General features: G+C 32.2%; 1 protein-coding gene across 1 annotated transcript in view; it reads right to left on the bottom strand.

Moving 5' to 3' along the window:
- LOC132731739 (uncharacterized) overlaps positions 1-21,259 on the bottom strand; it is a 28,467-nt gene extending 7,208 nt beyond the window's left edge. The window contains exons 1-7 of the mRNA XM_060718021.1: positions 21,127-21,259; positions 20,920-21,010; positions 9,770-9,911; positions 8,894-8,974; positions 8,157-8,228; positions 7,652-7,732; positions 6,927-6,954 (exon numbers count right to left, since the gene is read on the bottom strand). Of these exons, the coding sequence (XP_060574004.1) occupies positions 6,927-6,954; positions 7,652-7,732; positions 8,157-8,228; positions 8,894-8,974; positions 9,770-9,911; positions 20,920-21,010; positions 21,127-21,199 (568 nt within the window). The 5' untranslated portion in view covers positions 21,200-21,259. The remainder of the gene's footprint in view (positions 1-6,926; positions 6,955-7,651; positions 7,733-8,156; positions 8,229-8,893; positions 8,975-9,769; positions 9,912-20,919; positions 21,011-21,126) is intronic.
- Between the last annotated feature and the right edge of the window lie 2,105 nt (positions 21,260-23,364).

The raw sequence follows: 23,364 nt of genomic DNA, 5'->3' as shown, positions 1-23,364 counted from the left end.
TTGAAACATTCTTCAAAATTATGTATGTTATCTTTCAGATATTGAAAAAGGCCTTGAATCTTGTGACATTCCCAAAACAAATGCAAAAGTGTTTCTTCATAACAATTACAAAAAGTACACATTTTATTGTTCACAATTTTCATTTTAAACAGAAGTGAATTTGTAGCAATAATTCTATGAATAATTCTTGTTTGGAACCACTGAATGTATGAATCTTTTGTACAATGGAAAACATAACTATAAATTAAATGCCAATTAATGTGATCACCTATAAAGCATGTGTTCCACTTTTCTTGACTTGATGGTAAATCTGAATTCTTAACTAAAGTTTCATATACATATTTCTTATTACTATTCATGAACAAAATAGGTTTTATATAACAACTTATAATAGGGTATTGAACATTAAACAAGTTATTACAAATCATCATATTTAGCGTTTGCATATAAAATTTAATTGCCTGTTTTAAACTATGATATTGTAAAAAATTCACTTGTTTACATGTTACCTGTTCTAAATAATTCAAATCTACAAAATTACCCTGTTCATTAATAATATCTTTCACAAATCTGATGCCTTTATCATACAATATCTGAATGAAAATATATCTGTTTCCAGATAAAAAATTATGATTGTAAAAAAGTGGCATATGTAATACTTGCTCTATATTATCTATAGAAAGTTTTTCAATAAACATCATATAAGCCTTTAAAACATCAATCCAGAAAGCATTTTTAATCTTACTGATAATTACTTTACAAAACATTTTACCTGTGTTAAAAACTTTACCAATATCAAACAATGTATTCACTAGCTTATAACATTTACTGCTGCTATTACTAACACACCTTCTAAACCATTTTATCTTTAAACTATGAACATAACTATTAATGTCAGTCATATTTAAACCACCTTCTTTGTATGTTTTAGTAATTACTGATTGTTTTATTTTTGCCTTGCCCTCCCATATAAAATCATAAAATAAGTCATTCAATGTCTTCAAATAAACAGTACTAGGTGTTGGTAAACTTGTAAAACAAGAGGGCCATGATGGCCCAAAGTCGCTCACCTGTATATAGGCCCCTGGAGCAGGGCCAGTTTAAACCCCAGGGCTTTTATTTGAACAAACTTGGTTGTATATGTATGCATGTATATATATATATACATATACATAATATATATATATATTCATATATATATACATACATATATATATATATATATATATATATACATACATATATATATATATATATATATATATATATATATATATATATATATATGTATGTATGTATATATATATATATATATATATGTATATATATGTATATATATGTATATATATATATATATATATATACACATACATACATATATATATATATATATATATATATATATATATATATACATAATCTATATATATATACATATATCTATATATCTTATATATATATATATCTTATATTATATATATATATATTTATATATATATATATATATCTAAATATTAAATATATATGTATATATATAATATGTATATAACTAAAAAAAAAAAAGTCAAGCTAATGAATGACCCCCGGGGCGGGGCCAATTTTGACCCCAGGGCTTTTATTTGAACAAACTTGGTAGACACCCATGAGAACATGTTTCATGCTAAATATCTTAGCTCTAGCTCTTTGAGTTCTTTAAATGAAGATTTTTAAGTTTTTACTATATGCACATAGGGAAAATAAATGACCCCCAGGGGCGGGGCCAATTTTGACCCTAGGGCTTTTATTTGAACAAACTTTGTAGACACTCATTAGAAGATGTTTCATGCTAAATATCTTAGCTCTAGCTCTTTGGGTTCTTTAAAAGAAGATTTTTTAAGTTTTAACTATATGCATATAGGGAAAATCAAAGACACCCTGGGGCGGGGCCAATTTTGACCCTAGGGCTTTTATTTGAACAAACTTGGTAGACACTCACTAGAAGATGTTTCATGCTTTATATCTTAACACTAGCTATCTGGGTTTTTTAAAAGAAGATTTTTAAGTTTTTGCTATACACAGTCATATAAGGAAAATCAATGACCCCCGGGGCGGGGCCAATTTTGACCCTAGGGCTTTGATTTGAACAAACTTTGTAGACACTCACTAGAAGATGTTTCATGCTTAATAGCTAAACTCCAGCTATTTGGGTTTTTTTAAAGAAGATTTTTTAAGTTTTTGCTATACACATATAAGGAAAATCAATGACCCCCGGGGCGGAGCCAATTTTGACCCCAGGGCTTTTATTTGAACAAACTTGGTAGACACCCATTAGAACATGTTTCATGCTAAATATCTTAGCTCTAGCTCTTTGAGTTCTTTAAAAGAAGATTTTTTAAGTTTTTACTATATGCACATAGGGAAAATCAATGACCCCCAGGGGCGGGGCCAATTTTGACCCCAGGGCTTTTATTTGAACAAACTTTGTAGGCACTCATTAGAAGATGTTTCATGCCAAATATCTAAGCTCTAGCTCTTACGGTTTTTTAGAAGAAGATTTTTTAAGTTTTTCTTATTGGTTGCCATGGCAACCAGAGTTTTTAATGGAATTTAAATTTTTGAACAACTTTGAAAGGGGTCCACCTAAGGATCATTTCTGTAAAGTTTGGTTGCAATTGGCCATGTAGTTTAGGAGGAGATGTTGTTTGAAAAGTTTGACGCCATTTTTTGAGGGACGCACGACGCACGACGCACGCAGAGTGATGACAAAAGCTCACCTTTGAGCACTTCGTGCTCAGGTGAGCTAACAATGGGTAAATAATGGAAGCAATATTGATTTAACAACAGTAATTTTTCCAATTGGAGTTAACATTCTCTTTTTCCAGTGAAATTTAAACTTTTTGGTGTTCACAAGGTGAAATATATTTCGATCTTACACTAAACTTAACAAATTTTCTTTTTATTACATGTAAAGAAACGTTTTAAAAAGACATAAAACCTAATACTGAATGAAAAGCGCGCCAAATAATAATACAACGTGACGTCATTTACGACGTCATGTCATTAATTAAGTTGGTACCCAGTACTGTGCACGCTGGTACAAGTATTTCACTGAAACAACGTAAGGGGCTTAAATTCAAAACAGTGAAATTATGAAAGTTGTAATTTCACTGTTTCAAACAGTGAAATTACCAGTTTTATATCACTGATATATTTCTATAAACCACCGAAAAGCATGTAATATAATCTCTTTTTACCATGATAATATTTATAAGATCATATGGCAGCCATATCATATTTTATTTACTAAAATAATGACCAATCAAAATAATGTTAACTTATTCATTAAGTAGACATTTTTTTTACTATCAGTGTTTGTTCTGCTTTGGCTCAAGTGTCACTTAAACAGTATTTCAGTCATAAATCTAACAATTAACTTCAATTACTAGAATTTGTACTATTATTACACTGATTTTTACTACAATTAACTCCCAATTAATCACAGCAGTCATTTTAAACATCCAAAGGTGGCATACAACACAAGACATACTGTTGTCAATAAAAATCACAGCCTTGATTTTAACTTGTGGATGCTATGTCAGTAAACCTTGCATCATACAAATTGAGTCAAGTAGCCTTAAATATATCAAGTCAGTAACAGGACTCTACAAACTTTCTGGAATATACTGGTCTAAGACAACTGACCGAGCAAAATAGAGTAGTCCCAAAACTGATAACAAGTCTCTATACATGTTCAGTATGTGTGGTATAAATATCCAAACTAGAACTCCGCGAGTCGGATGTGTCGCCTTGTGAACAATGTAGTTTAGGGGAAATGGCCAGGACAAAAATGAAATATGAAAAATAACAAAGGGCAATAACTAAAAAAATAATAAGTGCAGAGCAGCAGTTTCTGTACACTGCACTTCTTGTCAATAAGATCTATCATTCTATGATGTTTCAAGTCCATAGCTTTCATACTTGAGGAAAAATGACCAGGACAAAAATAAAGTAAGAAAAGCAACAAAGGGCAATAACTCAAAAATAAGAAATGCTGAGTATCAGTTCTTATGCACTGCACTTCTTTTTAATCAGATCTATCATCCTATGAAGTTTCAAGTCCATAATTTTTATACTTTCAGAGAAATGGCCTGGACAAAAATTAAGTATGAAAATAAACAAAGGGCAATAACTCAAAAAATAAGAAATGCAGAGTACCAGTTCTTGTGCACTGCACTTCTTCTTAATGAGACCTATCATCCAATGAAGTTTCAAGTCCATGGCTTTTATACATTAGGAGAAATGGCCCAGACAAAAATAAAGTATGAAAATTAACAAAGGGCAATAACTCAAAAATTAGGAAGTGCAGAGTACTGGTTCTTGTGCACTGCATTTCTTCTTAATGAGATCTATCATCCTATGAAGTTTCAAGTCCATAGCTTTTTTAGTTGAAGAGAAATGGCCCGGACAAAATTAAAGTATGAAAATTAACAAAGGGCAATAACTCAAAAAATAAGAACTGCAGAGTACCGGTCCTTGTGCACTGCACTTCGGGTTATTGAAAGAAGCATGCATACCAAGTTTGAAGTCAATCAGACTTATAGTGACTGAGTTATGCTCCGGACAAGCTTTAGCGGACGCCGACGCCGACAACGACGCCGACACAGACGCCGCCGACACCGCCGACAAAAGTAACCCCTATATGTCACCTTTTCAAGGCGACACAAAAAGAGCAGATAATTTTTTATAGCTACATTTTGTATTTTATTGCTATTATTTTTTGTTTTAACTGGAATAATTTTAATTGTTCAGGTCTCTTCCAATGTATCTTTTATCACTTTTATGACACTCAAATTTAATAGCCTGTTTTAAATGACTATGACTTCCAAGATATTGCCCAATTAAGAACTTCGAAAATTGATATTGTTAACTTTAACTAGCAAGTTGGACATACATGTACTTCACCTTGTTTTTTTTTCTCTCCAAATTTTAATAAACAAGCAAATTCGTTGAATTTATATCCCCCGCCGAGTACTGGTTATTATTAACACAACAACTGAAGACATAAGGCTTTATTTATATATTAATCATGGCATAAACAGTAATATTCTTTGAACTTGATAAATATTCAGGGCAATAACAAAGCCATAACTTTGTGTTAAATAGTAAAATCTGGAAATGCCAATGAGATTATACTGTAGTATGCATATAGAGTAAAAATCGTTTCCGCACTACTTCTCTGCAACTACTGGCTGGAATTCAACGAAACTTTATGGGAATCATCAATACCAAGAGGAGATGCGCATATCGTCGGCTTGTTCCGGTCAGACACTTTAACTCAGAGTGATTAGTTATGCAGTATGCATATGGAGTAAAAATCCATATTATACAGATTCCATCGGCGGGGGATAATTAAGTTAGATTATTTAAACACAAGTCTATTAGGCTATAACCTGAATACTATCAACATAATTTATTTATTTGGTTTTGCAGCTGTTTTTAGTATAGACCAATTCACGTAATAATAAATAGATGCTTCTTTAATATTTTACAATTGTTTTCGACTTACGATTTCACCAAACATCCTAAAACAAATAATTCCAAATCTGTAATTCACGGCACAAGTACATGTCAGTAACAAGAGCACCGCTAGGTGGAGCATTATATGCCCGAAAGTACTTTTTCTTTTAGTAAGGATGAAGCATTTGTAAGACATGGGAATTAAATACAGTATTACCTCCTTCAAAAAGCAATCCTTCTTTATAGCTGAAGAAGTTGCTGTTTTCAAAGCACCACCATCAAGTTGTTATCTTGTAAGTAAAAATGCTACAAAGGATGGACGAAAAGACGTCATGGGTATAAAGCTGTTAATCCTATAAAATTTTACAGCTGTAGGTTGATTAATACTTGAGTTATTGAGCAAAAACTGTTTCCAGTTTAAAGGTGATAGTAACCTTGATATTTGACCTTGTGACCCTAAAATCAATAGGGGTCTTCTACCCAATATGGACAATCATCCTATGAAGTTTGAATACTGTGGGCCAAATGGAACTTAAGTTATGCTCTGGAAACCATTTTCAGTATTAAGCTAATAGTGACCTTGACCTTTGACTTTGTGACCCCAAAATCAATAGTGGTCTTCTACCCAATATGGACAATCATCCCATGAAATTTGAATACTGTGGGCCAAATGGAACTTAAGTTATGGTCCGGAAACCATTTTCAGAATTTAGCTAATAGTGACCTTGACCTTTGACCTTGTGACCCCAAAATCAATAGGGCAATATGGGCAATCATCCTATGAAGTTTGAATACTGTGGGCCAAATGGAACTTAAGTAATGGTCCAGAAACCATTTTCAGTATTAAGCTAATAGTGACCTTGACCTTTGACTTTGTGACCCCAAAATCAATAGGGGTCTTGTACCCAATATGGACAATCATCCTATGAAGTTTGAATACTGTGGGTCAAATGGAACTTAAGTTATGCTCCGGAAACCATTTTCAGTATTTAGCTAATAGTGACCTTTGACCTTGTGACCCCAAAATCAATAGGGGTCTTCTACCCAATATGGGCAATCATCCTATGAAGTTTGAATACTGTGGGCCAAATGGAACTTAAGTTATGCTCCGGAAACCAAATTGCTAACGGACGGACGGACGCCAGGGGGTATAACATAATAATTCTTTCGGGCATATAATAATTTTGGACATCCTCTTAATAAGTCCTTATGAAAATCAATGTGTTTTATCACCTTGGGCAATGCTAGTATATGTTGAAATTGATCGCCTAAATATAAATTACCAATGCACCATTCTGTGTGGGATCATATAAGTACACAGTTGTCTGAGATAAGCATCTGTCAAAATTAGAATTGCCCGGGACTAATTTGTAGAGTTGTCCGAGACATTGGACTATAAGACTTGTAGAGCATTGAGAAAAATATCTCACCTTTCTTCTTCTCTTTCCTTTTAGGAGTCTGAAAAAATAATTATCTTAAATGTCAAATATCACAAAATAACAACCTAGAATTTTTATGTATCAAGATAAAAAATTGCAATTTACTTATATTTGTGTTTTTAATTCACATTCATACAGATTAGATAACATGGCAACTTATAGCTCAATAGCTTTCTATACATGTAGGTAGCCAATGTTCCTGATAAGAATCAAACACAGCTGTGAAAGACAAATCAGACCTTATCCGCAACCTTAACCACTCATTCACAGAGGTCAAAAGGTCAAATAAATAGAATTCTAATGTAAATATCTAAAGCAAATTTGATTATATTACACTTAATTATCAATATATATCTTCACTTTATCATGATACCCAACTTCTTAATAAAAGTAAGACAGAATTGGTAGGGTTGGGCTGTAAGTCACCAAACAATCGGTGACTTCAGTTTATCTAGTGGATGAAGACCTCAGGTGCCCCTTATTTCAGACACAAGTAAGTTACTGGAGTAGAACCACAACTTTTGTAAGTTAGATAGTTTCCTAAAATGAAAGAATCTGAGGTACCACACAAGACTCAAACCTACAGTTGTGAGTAGCAAGTGATTCAAGTCAATTATCTTTACCCACTATGTAACTGAGGTCCCTAGATAATGAATGATGACCACCCAGTCAAAAAGAACACTATATAACAATTATGTTAATTTAAGAGGTCTTACAGCTTTTCCTCTGGTTCTTCTACCCGTTTCTTCAAATGATTGTAATCTCTTAGCTAATTCTTCATCGGAAAGTTTCAATGTCTGAAAAACAAGACATGGATCAGATTGTTACCAATATCATTCAGGGCTTTTTCTGACAGGTAAAAAAATAGGTCATTTTATATGAAATGCTTATTTTGAAAATTATTGCAATATAATTTGCAGGTTAATTTATGAAGTTTGAAATTTTTACCACTTGTTCAATATAGCATGTTATACATATTTAATTCATGACTTTAACATTTAAATTAATCAGTTATCATTTAATCTTTTTCTGGGAAATTTCAAAAACAGGTAACTTTGATGTGCCTTTTTTTCTTTTTAGAAAATTAAACATGAATGAAATAAAGTCCTAAAACCAAATGACTTGTGACATAGATGTACAGTTTGAATACAAAAGCATAACTGGTAGTGGTATAAGCTGAAATAACCAGAACATCATGGGAAATAAATTGTTATATTTTACCTTTTGTTCTTCATCATATGCCATGAGATCATCGTTTTCCAGTGGGGCTAGGTCATCATCATCATCATCATCCTTACAATTATAATATAATACATGTATACACACTGTCAGAAAATATTATAAAAGCAAAGAATTTTGGAATAAAAGGACATAGTGTATAGGGTTTAACGTCAAACATAAAAACAGTTTAAGTTAAATATCAACTCTTTGGCTTCATTCATTACTGCTGATGCAAGCAGGGACTAGGTATATCAAGCCAGATTCCATTATTTAGCTAGATAGTGTGCGTGTTCACATGAATGATTTCATAGCCCCTGGCATGATCAAAACTTTTAGTGGCAAGTGACTCAGTCAGTGAAATTATCTGCATGCCCCTGGAGGTGTATGCAGGATTTAAATCCACAGCCTTGCATAGCACTTGATACAAAGCCAGCAATTAATAACTTTTATGGACCATGTTCATGACTAACCTTTTTTAAAATTTTCTGTTAGTCAAATTAGTATAATTTTCTGATTTCATACATCCCCCCACCAAAATAAAAAAAAAAAACAAAAAAAAAACCCCTTAACACAGGCAAGAAATTCTGTAATCAAGTAAAATTTCTGTAGCCACATTAATTTTAGCAAAAGTCTAATGACAGAGTGAGCACTTTTACACATAGTTTATAACCTTACTATTTTAGGAGTTTAGGAACATATTTTTCATTATCTGAACTCAGAGAGCATAAACAAAATACCTCTCCTCCTTTTTTCTTCTTCCCCTTTTTCTTGGCAGGTTTTTCTTTTACCTTGGTCTTTTTCTTTGGTGGCTCTTCCTCCTACAAAGGTTCATAGATACAAAATTTGAGCCGCGTCACGACAAAACCAACGTAATGCGTTTGCGACCAGCATGGATCCAGACCAGCCTGCGCATCCGCACAGTCTGATCAGGATCCATGCTGTTGGCTATCAGTTTCTCTACTTGTAATAGTGTTTGTAAGCGGACAGCATGGATCCTGATCAGACTGTGCGGATGCGGATGTCCATGCTGGTTGCAAACGCATTACGTTGTTTTTGTCTTGACATGGCTCAAATGTACAATAAACAACATGAAATCAGTAAGGTAGCTTACCAAGCTAATCTTTGGCCTGAGGAAATTGAAAGAGAATACCCAACACCATAAAACATACTGCATACAGCCATATAGTTACGCCTTACATCTTGATTGTACTAAATTGTCTGTAGAAATACTTTTGTTTTGATAATCTGTTAATCAGCTAAGCATAATGTATGAAAATAAGCTGCTTTAATCAAAATTCAGTAATTCAGTGATGTAATTTACTGAAATGTCTAAAAACAAGTGACACAAAACCATGTTTCCATTTTCAAATCTGCAAATAATGACTGAACCATAAGACCCCATGAAGATAGTTCAGCAGAGATTTGGTAAAAATTGTGGTAGAAGATGCACAAAGAGTATTAATCTAAATCTAGTATTTGTTGAAAAAAGTCTATACTCGTGTATAGACTAGTACAGAATATAATCATATAATAATAAATATTAGCACCCAATTCTATGCAAAGACTTCATATCCAATGACATTCAAATATAAACTGTAAATACGAGAACTCACCTGGTCACTGCCAGACCCAGATTTATCTTGTCCGTTCTGTTCTTCATCCTCTTCCTTCTCACTATCTTCTTTTTCCTCTGATTTCTTTTGTTCTTCCATCTCCAAAATTAAAGTCATTGTCATCTTGTCAATCTCTTTTTTCCTAATCAATAACCAATCAATCAATACATGAGATAAATATTAAACAAGAAATGTGTCCATATGTCACGGATGCCCCCCAAACTCAACTGTATTATCAGTCTATGGATGGACAGAGCGACAGAAAAACACAGAGCGAGAGATGAATATAGTGACAGATGGACAGATAAAAAGAGCGAGAGATGAACATAGTGACAGATGAACTTAGTGACAGATGAACAAGGGAAAATATATATGCTCTTAAAAATCTTAGGTACCATCCTTCCTCCCTAAGTATTAGAAAATAATAATCATTATCAACCATATGGGTTTTTTTTTGTTGATTTGATTTTAAGTCACACAGACATTGTTATGGTCATACAGTTACTACCCAGCTTTATTGGTGGAGAACGACCTAGGGTGTCCCTTTCTACAATATGCCAGACTCGGCAGGCACCCAAGCAAAAATCATCAAGACATCATAGTCCAAGAGATGGCGGGGTTTTATTGCAATTTACCGTATCACCAAAAGAAACATCGCCATTATGAAGCATATTGTTTGTAGTTTCTAAAAACCCATTTCTTAAGTTACGCAGCCCGGGCAAAAGTACAAAAATCCAAGATGGCCGCCAATATGGCCGCCAGAAATTACAAAATACCATATAATTTTTGTTTCTTGATTTTTTACATACGGATTTTGTACAAAGTAGTTTCAATTGCACAATATCAGATAAAATATGGCTAATTTATGTTTCAATCATGCAAAAATGACAATTATATGGCAAACTTTTAAATTATCACTATCAATTTACCAAAAAAGTGGTAAAAAATAGCATTTTTTGACAATATGATGACTTTCGTTTTTCCGTATTTACACAATATAAACAAAAATGCATTTAAAGTGTGTGTACTTTATCAATTTAACATAGTTAGACAAGTTAAGCATAAAAAATCATTTTCTGGGCATTTATGCCGTAAGAGTAGATCTTCAAAAGTGGGTGGGGTAAAATTATTGAAAAAAAAAATCAAAATTACAATATTCCCAAAACATGCCTTTACATTATAATTTCAGTTTAATGTATAGTAAATTGTGTTTTAATTGTATTTTATTTATCATTTGAACATTTCTTGATAAGTTAAGCTTAACAATTTATTACCTGATCATTTATCACAGATGAGTACAGCTTCAAAAGTGGGTGGGGTAAAATAACCGAGAAAGAAAGAGAAGGAAAAAGAAGAAAAAAGTTCAAATTATTAAGCTTCTAAAACTTGCCTTTACTTTTCAATTTTAGTGTATTTATCATGTAATTGAATTTTGTGATAAGAAATATAAAGATTGTATTACATTAAAGAAGAAAGAAACATCAAGTCATCGCAATTTAAAATTATCACAAAAAATGAATGGTACCGAAACACATTTTTGAGATTTGTTGCCTTTAGATATATCGTAGAATAAAATAATTTCATAGTTGTCTGTCTTTTATCAGTTGATTATAGCTTGACAAGTCATTGAAAGTAGTTACCTTATCATATATCTTAGAGTTTTAAAACTCTATAGGGAAAAATAACACCTAAACCATTAAATATAATGTTCATCAACTTGCTTTTATTGTTCTATAATATATGTTTAACAATTATATGATGGCATTTTTTATGTTTTGAAAACAAAAATATTGTATGGATAAATACTTTTTTGAAAAGATTTTTTGATAATGTTCTTCCAGCAAAAGTTGTAAAATGGATATTCGATCTCATTACATTTTAATATAAACTTTAATTTTGGTTGATTGGTATCATTTAAACTTTGACTACTATAATATCTAACATGAAAGAAAAGAGAAATGGTTATTGTCATTGATGAAAGGAGCATTTATTAATGAATGTTGTGCAAATAACATACTGAATAAAATCACAGTCATAGAAAATTGCAATAGTGGATAGCGAAAGGTATTTAAGTCTTTATCATATCAATTAAACTTAAAACACAATTTAAATACATATATTAATATAAGTATAGATGCATTAATACATTCTGCACAAAAGAAACCAGTCAATTTCAATACTTAAAATAAAAGCAGCATTTTATGCCCTCCCCTACAAAAAATTGAGAGGAATTATTATTTGTACAGTGCTTCCATATTCCTTACTTTGAGTGTGGTCCATACCTTTGCATATTTTGCATAAATTGTGCACTGATGGTCATGTCAAGTCAATAATTATGTCATTCCTGGATGGATTTTTTAAATAACTTAATAAAAATGTTTTTTGACATTATATCGATGTGTCACATTCAAAAATCAAGTCACACTTGAACTTCCGTATTCATAATATGATTAATAGATGGCGTTGTCTTTCCAACGACATTGTCTTTCATGGATGATTTTTTTACAATTATACATAACTTTTTTTTAACATTGATCTGATGTGTATCACGCTAAAACAAGATGTGTTGCTCAAAGTCACCCCTGATTTTTCATTTCATGCGTTGATACTCTTGTCTGGTCAACAGATGTGTTGCATGTTAAGGTCGAGTTAATTGTGGGACCATACGCCACGTTTAATGTACTGGCTGAAATAAGTCACATTGAGCTTTCCATGATGACCTCAGTATTAACACATCTGCGAATGTTTCAAAATTCAAATTTTACTATTTCATGCTAAAGGTTGAATCATCATTGAGGAGTTGCTTGGGGTGTGGACGGTAGTTTGTACTATCCAGTACCATCCATGAACAGGCTCAATCAAACCAAGTATGCAACATTTTCAATTTTACTGTTTATTGGAAGTTCTTTAGGGATTGTATTTTTCCCTATTAACACCTGTAACTTATGCCAGACTAGCATTGTTTAGAATACATATGCTCAAAATCGTACAAGCAAATAGAAAGATACACAATATGGCACATTTACACTCGGTTCGATTATGCCTATTTTTGGGACAGCAATGATATATGCAAGCTTCTAACAACGTCCTCCAAGCAAAATTCAGTATTTAAACAAAAATGTAATGAAATTATAATAGTGAAACTTAAAATTTTAAGCATCCGTAGACAAGTTCATAAGACCGTAATCAAGGTATCTTCAATGTAACCATTGCGTCACTCCATGAAAAACAGTGGACCCAAGTAAAATAATGCGTGTAGCCTAAATATGAAAATTATGTTGAACTTAATAACTGAACTTTTTAAAATAGGGTTATGAAGTCTTAATATCAGATAAAAGCCAACAAAGGAGAACTCTTAAGTCTGGCAACATATCCTTCATGGTGATATTCAGTATTCACGAAGGAATACTAGCTAGAACTACCCAACGGGAAAAAAGTCAAAAAGAAGAAACTAAAACTATGCAACACAGCAATGTTATTGTGCTTAACGATTTTCAAGGATAAAAAATATAACATCCCAGATTGATCAAACTGTCAGGAGCTGATGCACCATTTTTGCCATCTACACAGTCAGTTCTCAGAGTGACTCCCAAAGTACTGACATTTAAAACCTTATTTTTGCTACACATAACATAGCTAGTGGATCTGAAGGAAACAGCGACTATGTACTTGTAGATGTAAATTACAACTAAATGCTGGTCGGTTGCTTTATGTGAAAATTGTTGCTTTTAAATCGACTTTTGTACAGAATGTATTACATATTTTAACTATTTGAATGTTTTGTGTGCAGTTACTTTCACAACTTTTGCTAAACTTATTCATATATGATTGCTTATTTCATAAATGACAATACTTGTTACCTTTGTCAAATTAAAAAATGATGATGTGTTTATATCATATTTCACAACTACACTCTCACAAAATGCATTACACAGATATCATGGTTCTTGATTAATATATAAGTGTGTCTTTTGATGTTTTTAATGCACTTGTTCTTGATTGTAATTATGATGCAAAATTTCTTACCTTTATCAAAGGCACATTATGCCTCAAAAACAAATAAATTAAATAATGGTTTAAGAGAATGTAAGATGCTTGTTACCTGAATAAAATAGCGATAAATCTAAAATTCTTTGTAGTAAATGTAGCAAAATGTAAGCAAAGTAGTATTTTAACTTCCATACAAAATACTAATTCACTTTAATTATTGCCAAAATGTAACAGATAAAAAAGTTCTGGTGATTGGCCAGTGAGTAACGATATGGATAACATAAACCTATACCAAAATTTATAAAAAGCTTAAGAGAAAGGAAGATAAAAGCTTGTCTGAGGCATAATGGGCCTTTAAGAAAAACATAACCAATTATGTACAGGTGTTGTAAACATGTATCAAAATTAATGAAATTACATTTTTTGGTAGAAAGAACGTAATAAAAACTGTTTCTGCCCATAAGTGTATGTTGTATAAGCATCGTGATGTCTTCAGGTTTAAGTTCAATTTTATCCCACACACTTTTTAGTGCTACTCTTCTGAGACACATGCCTCGCGACAATTTCAATTAAAGAACACTTACATCTATTTTATGTTACAAAGATGAAACAAAAGTTACAAAAATACTAGCATTTTGTTTTCATACATTTTTGTGTGAATTAATTATGATAAATAAAACATTTAAATGATGTTTTTTTTTTCTTAGTTTATTAAAGAATTTATATACTGAAATTTGAAAATACTTGTAATTGCAATACAGCCTGTTTTTTTTTAACATAAAATAAACATCTTTTTGAGAACAAACATACAAGATTTGATACGTTTTTTCTCCATACACTATAGATAAACACAGTATAAATACATAACGTCATTATAACTGGCGTTTTTAGTGAGGACCATATTAACTTGACCAACAATAGGGAGTAAAGCTTTCCAAACTTTTTTATTAAAAAATATTCAGTAAGAATTTCGTAGATTTCACAAAAATATCTGCAATAAACGTGTTTTACCAAAATATGACTATGCTAGGTTCATCGTTAACATAATTTATTTATAATTATTGTCAGAAAATGGCAAAACATGACTATTAAAAATTAAAAAGTAAAAGCATGTTCAATTAGCACTTTAATTTTGAAAGTGTTTTGTTGGACCCATTTTTTTTAACTCTATCCCTCTGTGATACATTCTCTTGTAATGATTTTTATGCCAAACTAATACAGCTATAATCAGCTAAAACAACTGTAGCACAATTCTTCTACTTTGTGTCAAAAAGATATACTAAAAGGCAACAAAATGCAAAAACTGTGTTTTTTTACCTGTTAAAGTTTTGGTTAATTGTGATTATCTTAAAGGTTGCTATGACATGATGTTTCTTTTCTTCTTAAATGTAATAAATATTTATTTTATATCTTACCACAAAATTCAATTAATATATTATTATTGCACTAAAATTGTGAAATAAGGGCAAGTTTAAGGAGCTTATTATTTTTGAACGCGCTTTCTTGGGGTTATTTTACCCCACCCACTTTTGAAGCTGTACTCTTCTGTTATAAATGCGTCAGGTTATGAATTTTTATGCTTAACTTATCAAAAAATGTTAAAATGATAAAGAACATACAATTAAAACACAATTTCCTATACATTAAACTGAAATTATAAAGTAAAGGCAAGTTTTGAGAACATTGTAATTTAATTTTTTTTTTCGGTGATATTACCCCACCCACTTTTGAAGATCTACTCTTACGGCATAAATGCCCAGAAAATGTTTTTTTATGCTTAACTTGTCTAACTATGTTAAATTGATAAAGTACACACACTTTAAATGCATTTTTGTTTATATTGTGTAAATACGGAAAAACGAAAGTCATCATATTGTCAAAAAATGCTATTTTTTACCACTTTTTTGGTAAATTGATAGTGATAATTTAAAAGTTTGCCATATAATTGTCATTTTTGCTTGATTGAACCATAAATTAGCCATATTTTATCTGATATTGTGCAATTGAAACTACTTTGTACAAAATCCGTATGTAAAAAATCAAGAAACAAAAATTATATGGTATTTTGTAATTTCTGGCGGCCATATTGGCGGCCATCTTGGATTTTTGTACTTTTGCCCGGGCTGCGTAACTTAAGAAATGGGTTTTTGGAAACTACAAACAATATGCTTTATAATGGCGATGTTTCTTTTGGTGATACGGTAAATTGCAATAAAACCCCGCCATCTCTTGGACTATCAACCTTCTGGTTACAAGTTGGATAGCTTCCTCACATTAATAAATGTAAAATCCCCGGAAGGCTTTGAACCTTAAGTTAAATTAAAATAATACTTTTTGTCACTGAGAAACATTATTAAGATTCATAGCAAACAAACTTTATGTTTGAGTAAAATATTATCACAGTGATGAGACCTGTATGCCTCTAGATGAGCCAAAAATATTTCAAGAAGATCAAACTTGTGAAAAATGTACATGCACACGCTTTTTAAGATACATGTAGTAGAAAGTTCAACATTCAAGTAATAATTTACATTATACATTTTTGTATATGATTAATGACACATTTTTATGTATTTATCACAATTTTTCTGTGTGACTAAAACCGTAAGAGCTATTTTAGCCTTTTTTGACCTTATTTCGGTAACTGATGTGGATTGTCTGTGTAATTTGCAATTTGTAAATTACTTTCTTTGTTGACTTCACAATCTATTTAACTTTTAAATATATTTTCAAAATTTTCATAAAAATGAAAATTAGCATGAATTTGGAGACATGCTGCTTTAATCAATTAAGTTCTTAATCAATTTTACTCGAGTTCAAATCTTCCATGTTTTTAAAAGTACATTGTAGGACTGATGTTAACTCTTGTTTGCCTTCAAGTCTTGTTTGCCTTCAAGCTGATTTGGAATTTAACAAAAATCATTAACATCCTTTATTTTTGTCCTGGCGGTACCCATATTTTTTATGTTGGCACCAGTAAAATTCCCACAAGGACAATTTTATTGATTTACTCAGATAAAGGTATTACTAGATAGTAATCAAAAGTGAAAACATTTTTATACATGTCATCAACTTTCAAGTCTGCAAAATTTACAGATAGAACGACAAACCTAAATTGTAAAGTATGAACTGACTCATAGAGCTGGTTGCAGTACCAATGCTTTCTTATATAAAACATCCTACCCACCTCACTAGACATATACATCCCCTGGAAACTAAACTGTGGTTTGAGTTCAAAGCGTACAGGCTTTTTTTTTTAACAATATCAACATGTTAAGGTAGAACGCAACACTTTGCAAACTTTCAAGTAGCGTCTTGAAAATTGGCATGCAAAATGTTGACCATATTTCTGATTAGGTTCCGTTGATTTTATTTCAATAGTTTCAGCCAATTTTTGTACACACGGCGTCAAAGTTGACCATCAAAGCCCGTTTTTGAACATGACGTCATTGCGTATCCTTGGCAACTGTTATGAGTATTTTAACACCATTGGCGGACAAAATATCTTAAATTCTACAGCATTCGGCGGAAATTATTTTTTTCTTTAAGCTGATATAAAAATTATTGTTTTACACCGAAAAATGTTTGAAAAATGGAAAGAAAATTGTCAATTTTGTGTTAAATTTGACGTTCAGTTTAGCCGCAATTTTCGGCTTTAAAGCGGCTTATTTATCTGAAGATATTTTGTCCGCCAATGGCGCTGAAATACCCATAACAGTTGCCAAGGATACGCAATGACGTCATGTTCAAAAACTGGCTTTGATGATCAATCAGAAATATGGTCAACATTTTGCATGCCAATTTTCAAGACGCTACTAGAAAGTTCGCAAAGTGTTGCGTTCTACCTTAAATACATTCCCCTAGAAGCTTAAGTTTCAGTGCACTTACATTCATATACATGTAGCTCAAGCCATGAAATCCCAAGGGTCATTTTGACCAGTACTGACCAGATTTACCAACTACAAGGCCAAATCCCCATGATTTTAACAAAATTTGACCCTTCAGTTAAAATCCAGAGGGTCAAATCATGTCTTTTGGAAAAATGAAGGGTCAAAGAGTCATTTCAAGGGTCAAACGGACACCCTATGACATTACATTAATTAATCTTATATTCAATAGATATCATTGGCATGCTTTGACAGTAAGCATAGACTTGCCCCCTGCAGCACTTCACGGTACCGCTTTCAATGAAATGGACCAAATCAAGTAGTGTTTGCTGCAGTTGCTGCAGTGTGACATAATTTACCATTGGAACAGATTTGGATAAATGTAATATGATTAAGGCAAAGCCTCAAAGCAAGCTCTTTGACAGAAATTATAGAACATTTTAATCTAAACCCATTGGCGGTAGGGCTGTCATTGATAGAAATTTTTGTATTGATATTTCAAAGGGTAAATATCGACGATACATCGATATATCAAAACAAATTTTAGATATATGCAAACATACTGGAATAAATGACTCAAAATGTATCTTTATGTTTGTTATCATGGTTTAAATAAAATATACAACAAAACCAGATGAAACTATGTTCTCTTTTTATTTATAATCCCGAAAACAAATTAACAACTAAGAAATATATTATATATCTCATGGGAACTGAACTCACCACAGACACGGACCAATGCTTTCTGTCAATATGTGACCTTATATTTGTGATATTGCCTCTGTATGGCATAATTAGATGAACTTTACAAACTACTTTCGACTCCAAATTTTCCCCATACATCGCTCTTCTTTTTATTTTAACCTTTTGAAACAAACTCAGCAATTTCTGGGCATAGCCACCATGATGTTGGGCAAATTATAAAGCCAGCTAATAATAAATTATTATCATTGTCATCTAAAGATTAAAGCACACTAAATTTCGGAAAAAATACATACTGCACTACAAATCGAGCGTTTATTGCAGAATTTTCAATTTCTACATTTCGTAATTTTTGACATGATGTCATTAGATTGACACATGCGCTAACAATGTAAACATTAATGGCTGCTGTTTTGCTTTAGGTTGGAGATTAAAGTTTCAATTGCAAATGACAAACTTGTAAGTATTTTAATTTGAAATGTTCATATATTTTATTCATCGCTATTTGGCATTTTATTTGAATGATTCAATCGATATTCAAAATTTTGCATCATATCGAATTGACCCTTAAGAATTGATGATACATTTATATCGCGATTTCCGATGGCAGCCCTAATCGACGGCAACACATTTTATGTTTTCAATGCACTTTGAATTGCATACATGATACATTTGGCCGAACAATGCACTCAACACAACCACATATACAGCCATCTCAGCAATTCATGTTTTATATGATTTCCGTTTTAAAAGTGTCATTCGGTATTTTATACACTGCTTCTGTTTATTCTGGATCCCTCAGGGTTCGAATTTAGACACGCAAACACGTTAATTGCTTGTAGAAATTCTGAATAGCGAGTAACAATAAAAGTCACTGGCATATATTAGCGAATGAATAAAAAACGGACCTAAATATATAAAAGTCTTCTTTTCAATAAATGTTTGTGTAAAATTTGAAACAAAACTTAAAATGCCGCAAAATAAAAATAGTTTCACGCATTTTCGCTGTAAATACAATTGCAGAAATCCGATTTTTTGGGGGTTGCCCAGTTTTTTTTTGCATTTGCGTGAAAAAAAGACGTCAATCGGTAACCGCGACTACGATTGGTAGATAATTTTGTAACCATCTCTGATTGGTCTTTATAAATAAACATGTACTGGATAATCCGATTCCCGTTATGCTTGACTTTACCACATGAAATAAACAAGGTCAAAATGTCTCAAAAGTCTATAATGAATTTTCTAATGACGAAACGGCCGGCGGACAAATCTGATTCTATTGCATCTAAAATATCAACCGTGACTCAAATGGCCTGCAATACATGTAAAATGTTTGCACCTGCAGACAGTGTATCTAAGGTATTTATATTTACTCAGTATTTATATTTACTGTCTGTTTATTAACCAGAATGGAAAGATCATATGTAGTTATAAATATGGTCTTGCCCCTTTCTGTCCATTCTGTTTGTCTTGTAATGTCCAATCTTTTATATGGTATTGGGAGTGGGTTGGGAGGGGGGGGGTGCAATAAAAACTGCCTAGGCTAGGGAGGGGTATCGCCAATTTTTTTAGGTTGTAGAAACTGCCTAGGTTAGAGGGGTAAGACCATATTTATTAAAGAAGGCTATCACCAGCATTTTATTTACATTCTATTTCAACATTACATGATCCGAGGCATTTTTCTCTCATAATGAGGTCAGTTTTTTTCAGAAGCTTATGACTGTTTTCATTTAATAACGACCACCTTATCCAATGCCTCATGTGAACCTGCATTATCAGCTATGAAACGCATCAAAACTGACTGGAGATGAAACCTTGGTGTGGATATGATGGACACCCTAATGAGAATTTCTGTTGCCAACATCAGGTTCAAAGACTTTGATCCTAGAACAGCAGTCAGGAGATGGTGGCTCAATGGTCAGAGAAAGAAGAGGCCAACTACCACTCCATATGGCCCAAGAACTTGATATGATTTGTACATCATATGTTAATAAATTTGCGTTGTCAATTTCAGCTAGTCACTTTTCATTTTAGCTGGTAAGCATAAAATGCACAAGCTAATTTTAGCTAGTAGTAAATATTGCTAAATTCGAACCCTTTCCCTGTCCTATTATGGTTCCCATAGAAGTGCACACCAGTCTACGCATCCGTTTTCAATCAAAATTCCTCGACTTTTATCCTTATCTTGTAATTGGAAAAGTTGCCATTAATCAATTACCCATAATTTTCTAGTAATTCCTGCAAAAGTTTTTAAAACCATAACTATCTAGCAGGTACGCGCGTTACCTTAAAGCTCAATATATGCGAGCAGGCCCTTTGGGCCAGCGCTACCTCCCTATTACTATTTTTCTACTGCACATTTTTTTTAAATTTTTGGCATTGACAAACACCTGCACAATATGGTGTGATCCAGTATCTATAGATAAATTTTTGGATAAATTAGCATTCTGATTTTAGCAGATTTTCAACTTTAGACTTTACAATAAATGACTCTAACCAAAATTCCTTATCAATATTTTTTTTCATGACGACCAAATTAATGTCAGCATGTTAAAAGAGAATTAAACATACCTTTCTGACAAATCAATATCAAATGCCTTTTGTAGTTCAAGGCGCACTTTTTTTGCAGAAAGTGTGGAGAGATCAGCATCTTTCAAAATTTCTACAAATAGAAATAAAAAAATAACAAAAATTATGTTATACATTGAATGAAGAATTTTATTTTAACAGAATACAAATTAAACTAGCTCAGAACATGCTTTGACTAAACAAAGGCACCTTTTATTTTTCTCCGCAACTTCTCGCCACTGATGTCCGCCATGTTGAAATATTGTTGTATAATTCTCGTCATGTATCGTAATGTACCGTACGTAACATTTTTGGGTCAAACGCCGCTATAAAATATTCGTTGGTCAAACAAATTCAGGCCACGTCTCCTCAAAAAGTAGCGTCACTGTAATAAAAAATAAAATTGTAATTGAGATATGATAAAGGGTTCAACATACAATGTGAATCACCGGTAGCAAGACACTTCACCCCTCAGACACAAATCACCTACCCACAAGTTAGACATCGACATCTGCATACTTTCTAAATTAAATAAAACCTCAACACAGAAGCAGCAAAATCAATTTGCCGTATTACTCTGGTTGTCCCACAGCCTTTACAGACAAGTATGATTATGGAAAAATTTTACATTTTGCCTCTTTATAATTGTTAATTGAATTATTTTGTAAAAATGTCTATAGGTCTATGACTTCAGATTATATTAGTGTAGGTTCAATACTGAATTTCTTGAATGAGTGGAATATAATTTTTTAAGCTAACTTATAGCTGATTCTTAAACAAAAATGACGTCACATCGAATGATTACTGGGACATGCAATAATTTTGAAAAGCGGAGAGGGATATTTAATTTGATAAGTAATAGAAAAAGCATCGAAACACGAGACTATCTGATTTGTTTCTTTTGTATCATAGGCAAAATTAAATACACGTTCCCCGTTGTAACAATATGAAACCCCAGAAAAAAATACCAATGAACCAGCTTCTGAATCAGGGTCTTTCAAATAGAAATTTCAAAGACCCTGTCTGAATGTGGCATTTCTATCGTTATTCCTTTCTCTGTCGTCACAAAAAGTAAAACCCAGAAAAAATGAATCAATCAATGGGCATGTTCTGGAGTGCAGGTAACTAATACCTGCACTCCAGTTAACGCACTGTGCATGTATGTGTATACGATTTAACTCTGACGCGTTTTCAACAGAAAGGTCCTCAAACTATGATACATTTAAGGTTAATGTTAACTGTGGTAGGCTTTATCGACTTTAAATAAAGCATAAAATTCATGTCAAATGATTTCTGAAAATTGTGATAAGACATATCATTATCTTTTTCAAATACATGTAGACCGTATTGTTTAAGAACAATGGTGAAAGAAGTTCATAGTGTTGTGAAGAACGCTCAGTGAAAGTTACTCATGTTACTGACTATGAGAAGTATGAAGTAAAACGTTGATGGTTCTGTAAGTAGTGCTTAATAATAAGAAATGTGCCGTAAACTCATAGAAATAGAGGATATTGAATGAGTGTAAATTCAGTACTGAATTTATTGAAATAGTTGAATAAATTATATTATGCGAGCCTCTGGCGAGCATAATATTATTTTATTTAACAAGTTCAATAAATTCAGTATTCAAATTACACGAATATAATATTTCTATTTATCACATATCTAAAATAAAAAGTGTTCAAAGTGAAAAAGTATCATTTTTCAATGACACGCCAAATGTGTAACGCTAACATTTACCGTGTCTTTACACTATGTTTGTATAACGCAAATTACGTCACGTCAAAATATATGCACGTTTTTACGGAGTCGCAAAATCGGCACGGTTATGTGATAAACAACTATATGGGCCTATGGCATCTTATAATTGTCCGGTACAAACATGGCGTCATGACCAGCTTTTGAAGTGAAGAAAATGTCCATAATGCCGTTAGAAGTATCATGTTTAAAGTTTCATTAGATGCCACAATGAATACTCTGCAAACACCGTTCAGTGAGTAGTACTCGTCGTTGCTTGAAACATGCTCAGCTGAATAAGTTCATAGTGCAATAAAAAGTAATCAATAAAATATTACTTCATTTTGATATTCTTATTGCAATTTATATAAGTGAGTTTGCAATTTAAGTTATGATAATGATACTTAAAGAAGTCACTGTTAACATTAAGTAATGTCATAAATGTCGTAAGTTAATTGAGAGCACTGGGTGTAAAAGTTCTTGTTGTCAATGGATAAAGGACCATAGTTTTTTTGCTCAAGGAGAAGTGTCCCTATAATGCTACAATTGAACCATATTTTTCTATCTCATGAGAAATGCTGAATGAAATACCACGGTATCGGTGACAAACATCAAAGTGTCATGTGCAGTATTCAGGGAAATTTAAGGAATTCACGGTGTTATGAGAGGTGTTCCACATAGCGCCGCGAAGACTGCTCAATAAACATATCT

Source organism: Ruditapes philippinarum, unplaced genomic scaffold, assembly GCF_026571515.1.
Source record: "Ruditapes philippinarum isolate M1 unplaced genomic scaffold, ASM2657151v2 ctg5_1_1_1_1, whole genome shotgun sequence".
Classification (NCBI taxonomy): Eukaryota; Metazoa; Mollusca; class Bivalvia; order Venerida; family Veneridae; genus Ruditapes; species Ruditapes philippinarum.
The sequence above is the reverse complement of the archived record's forward strand: the minus strand, read 5'-3'. Positions and strand labels throughout refer to the sequence as shown.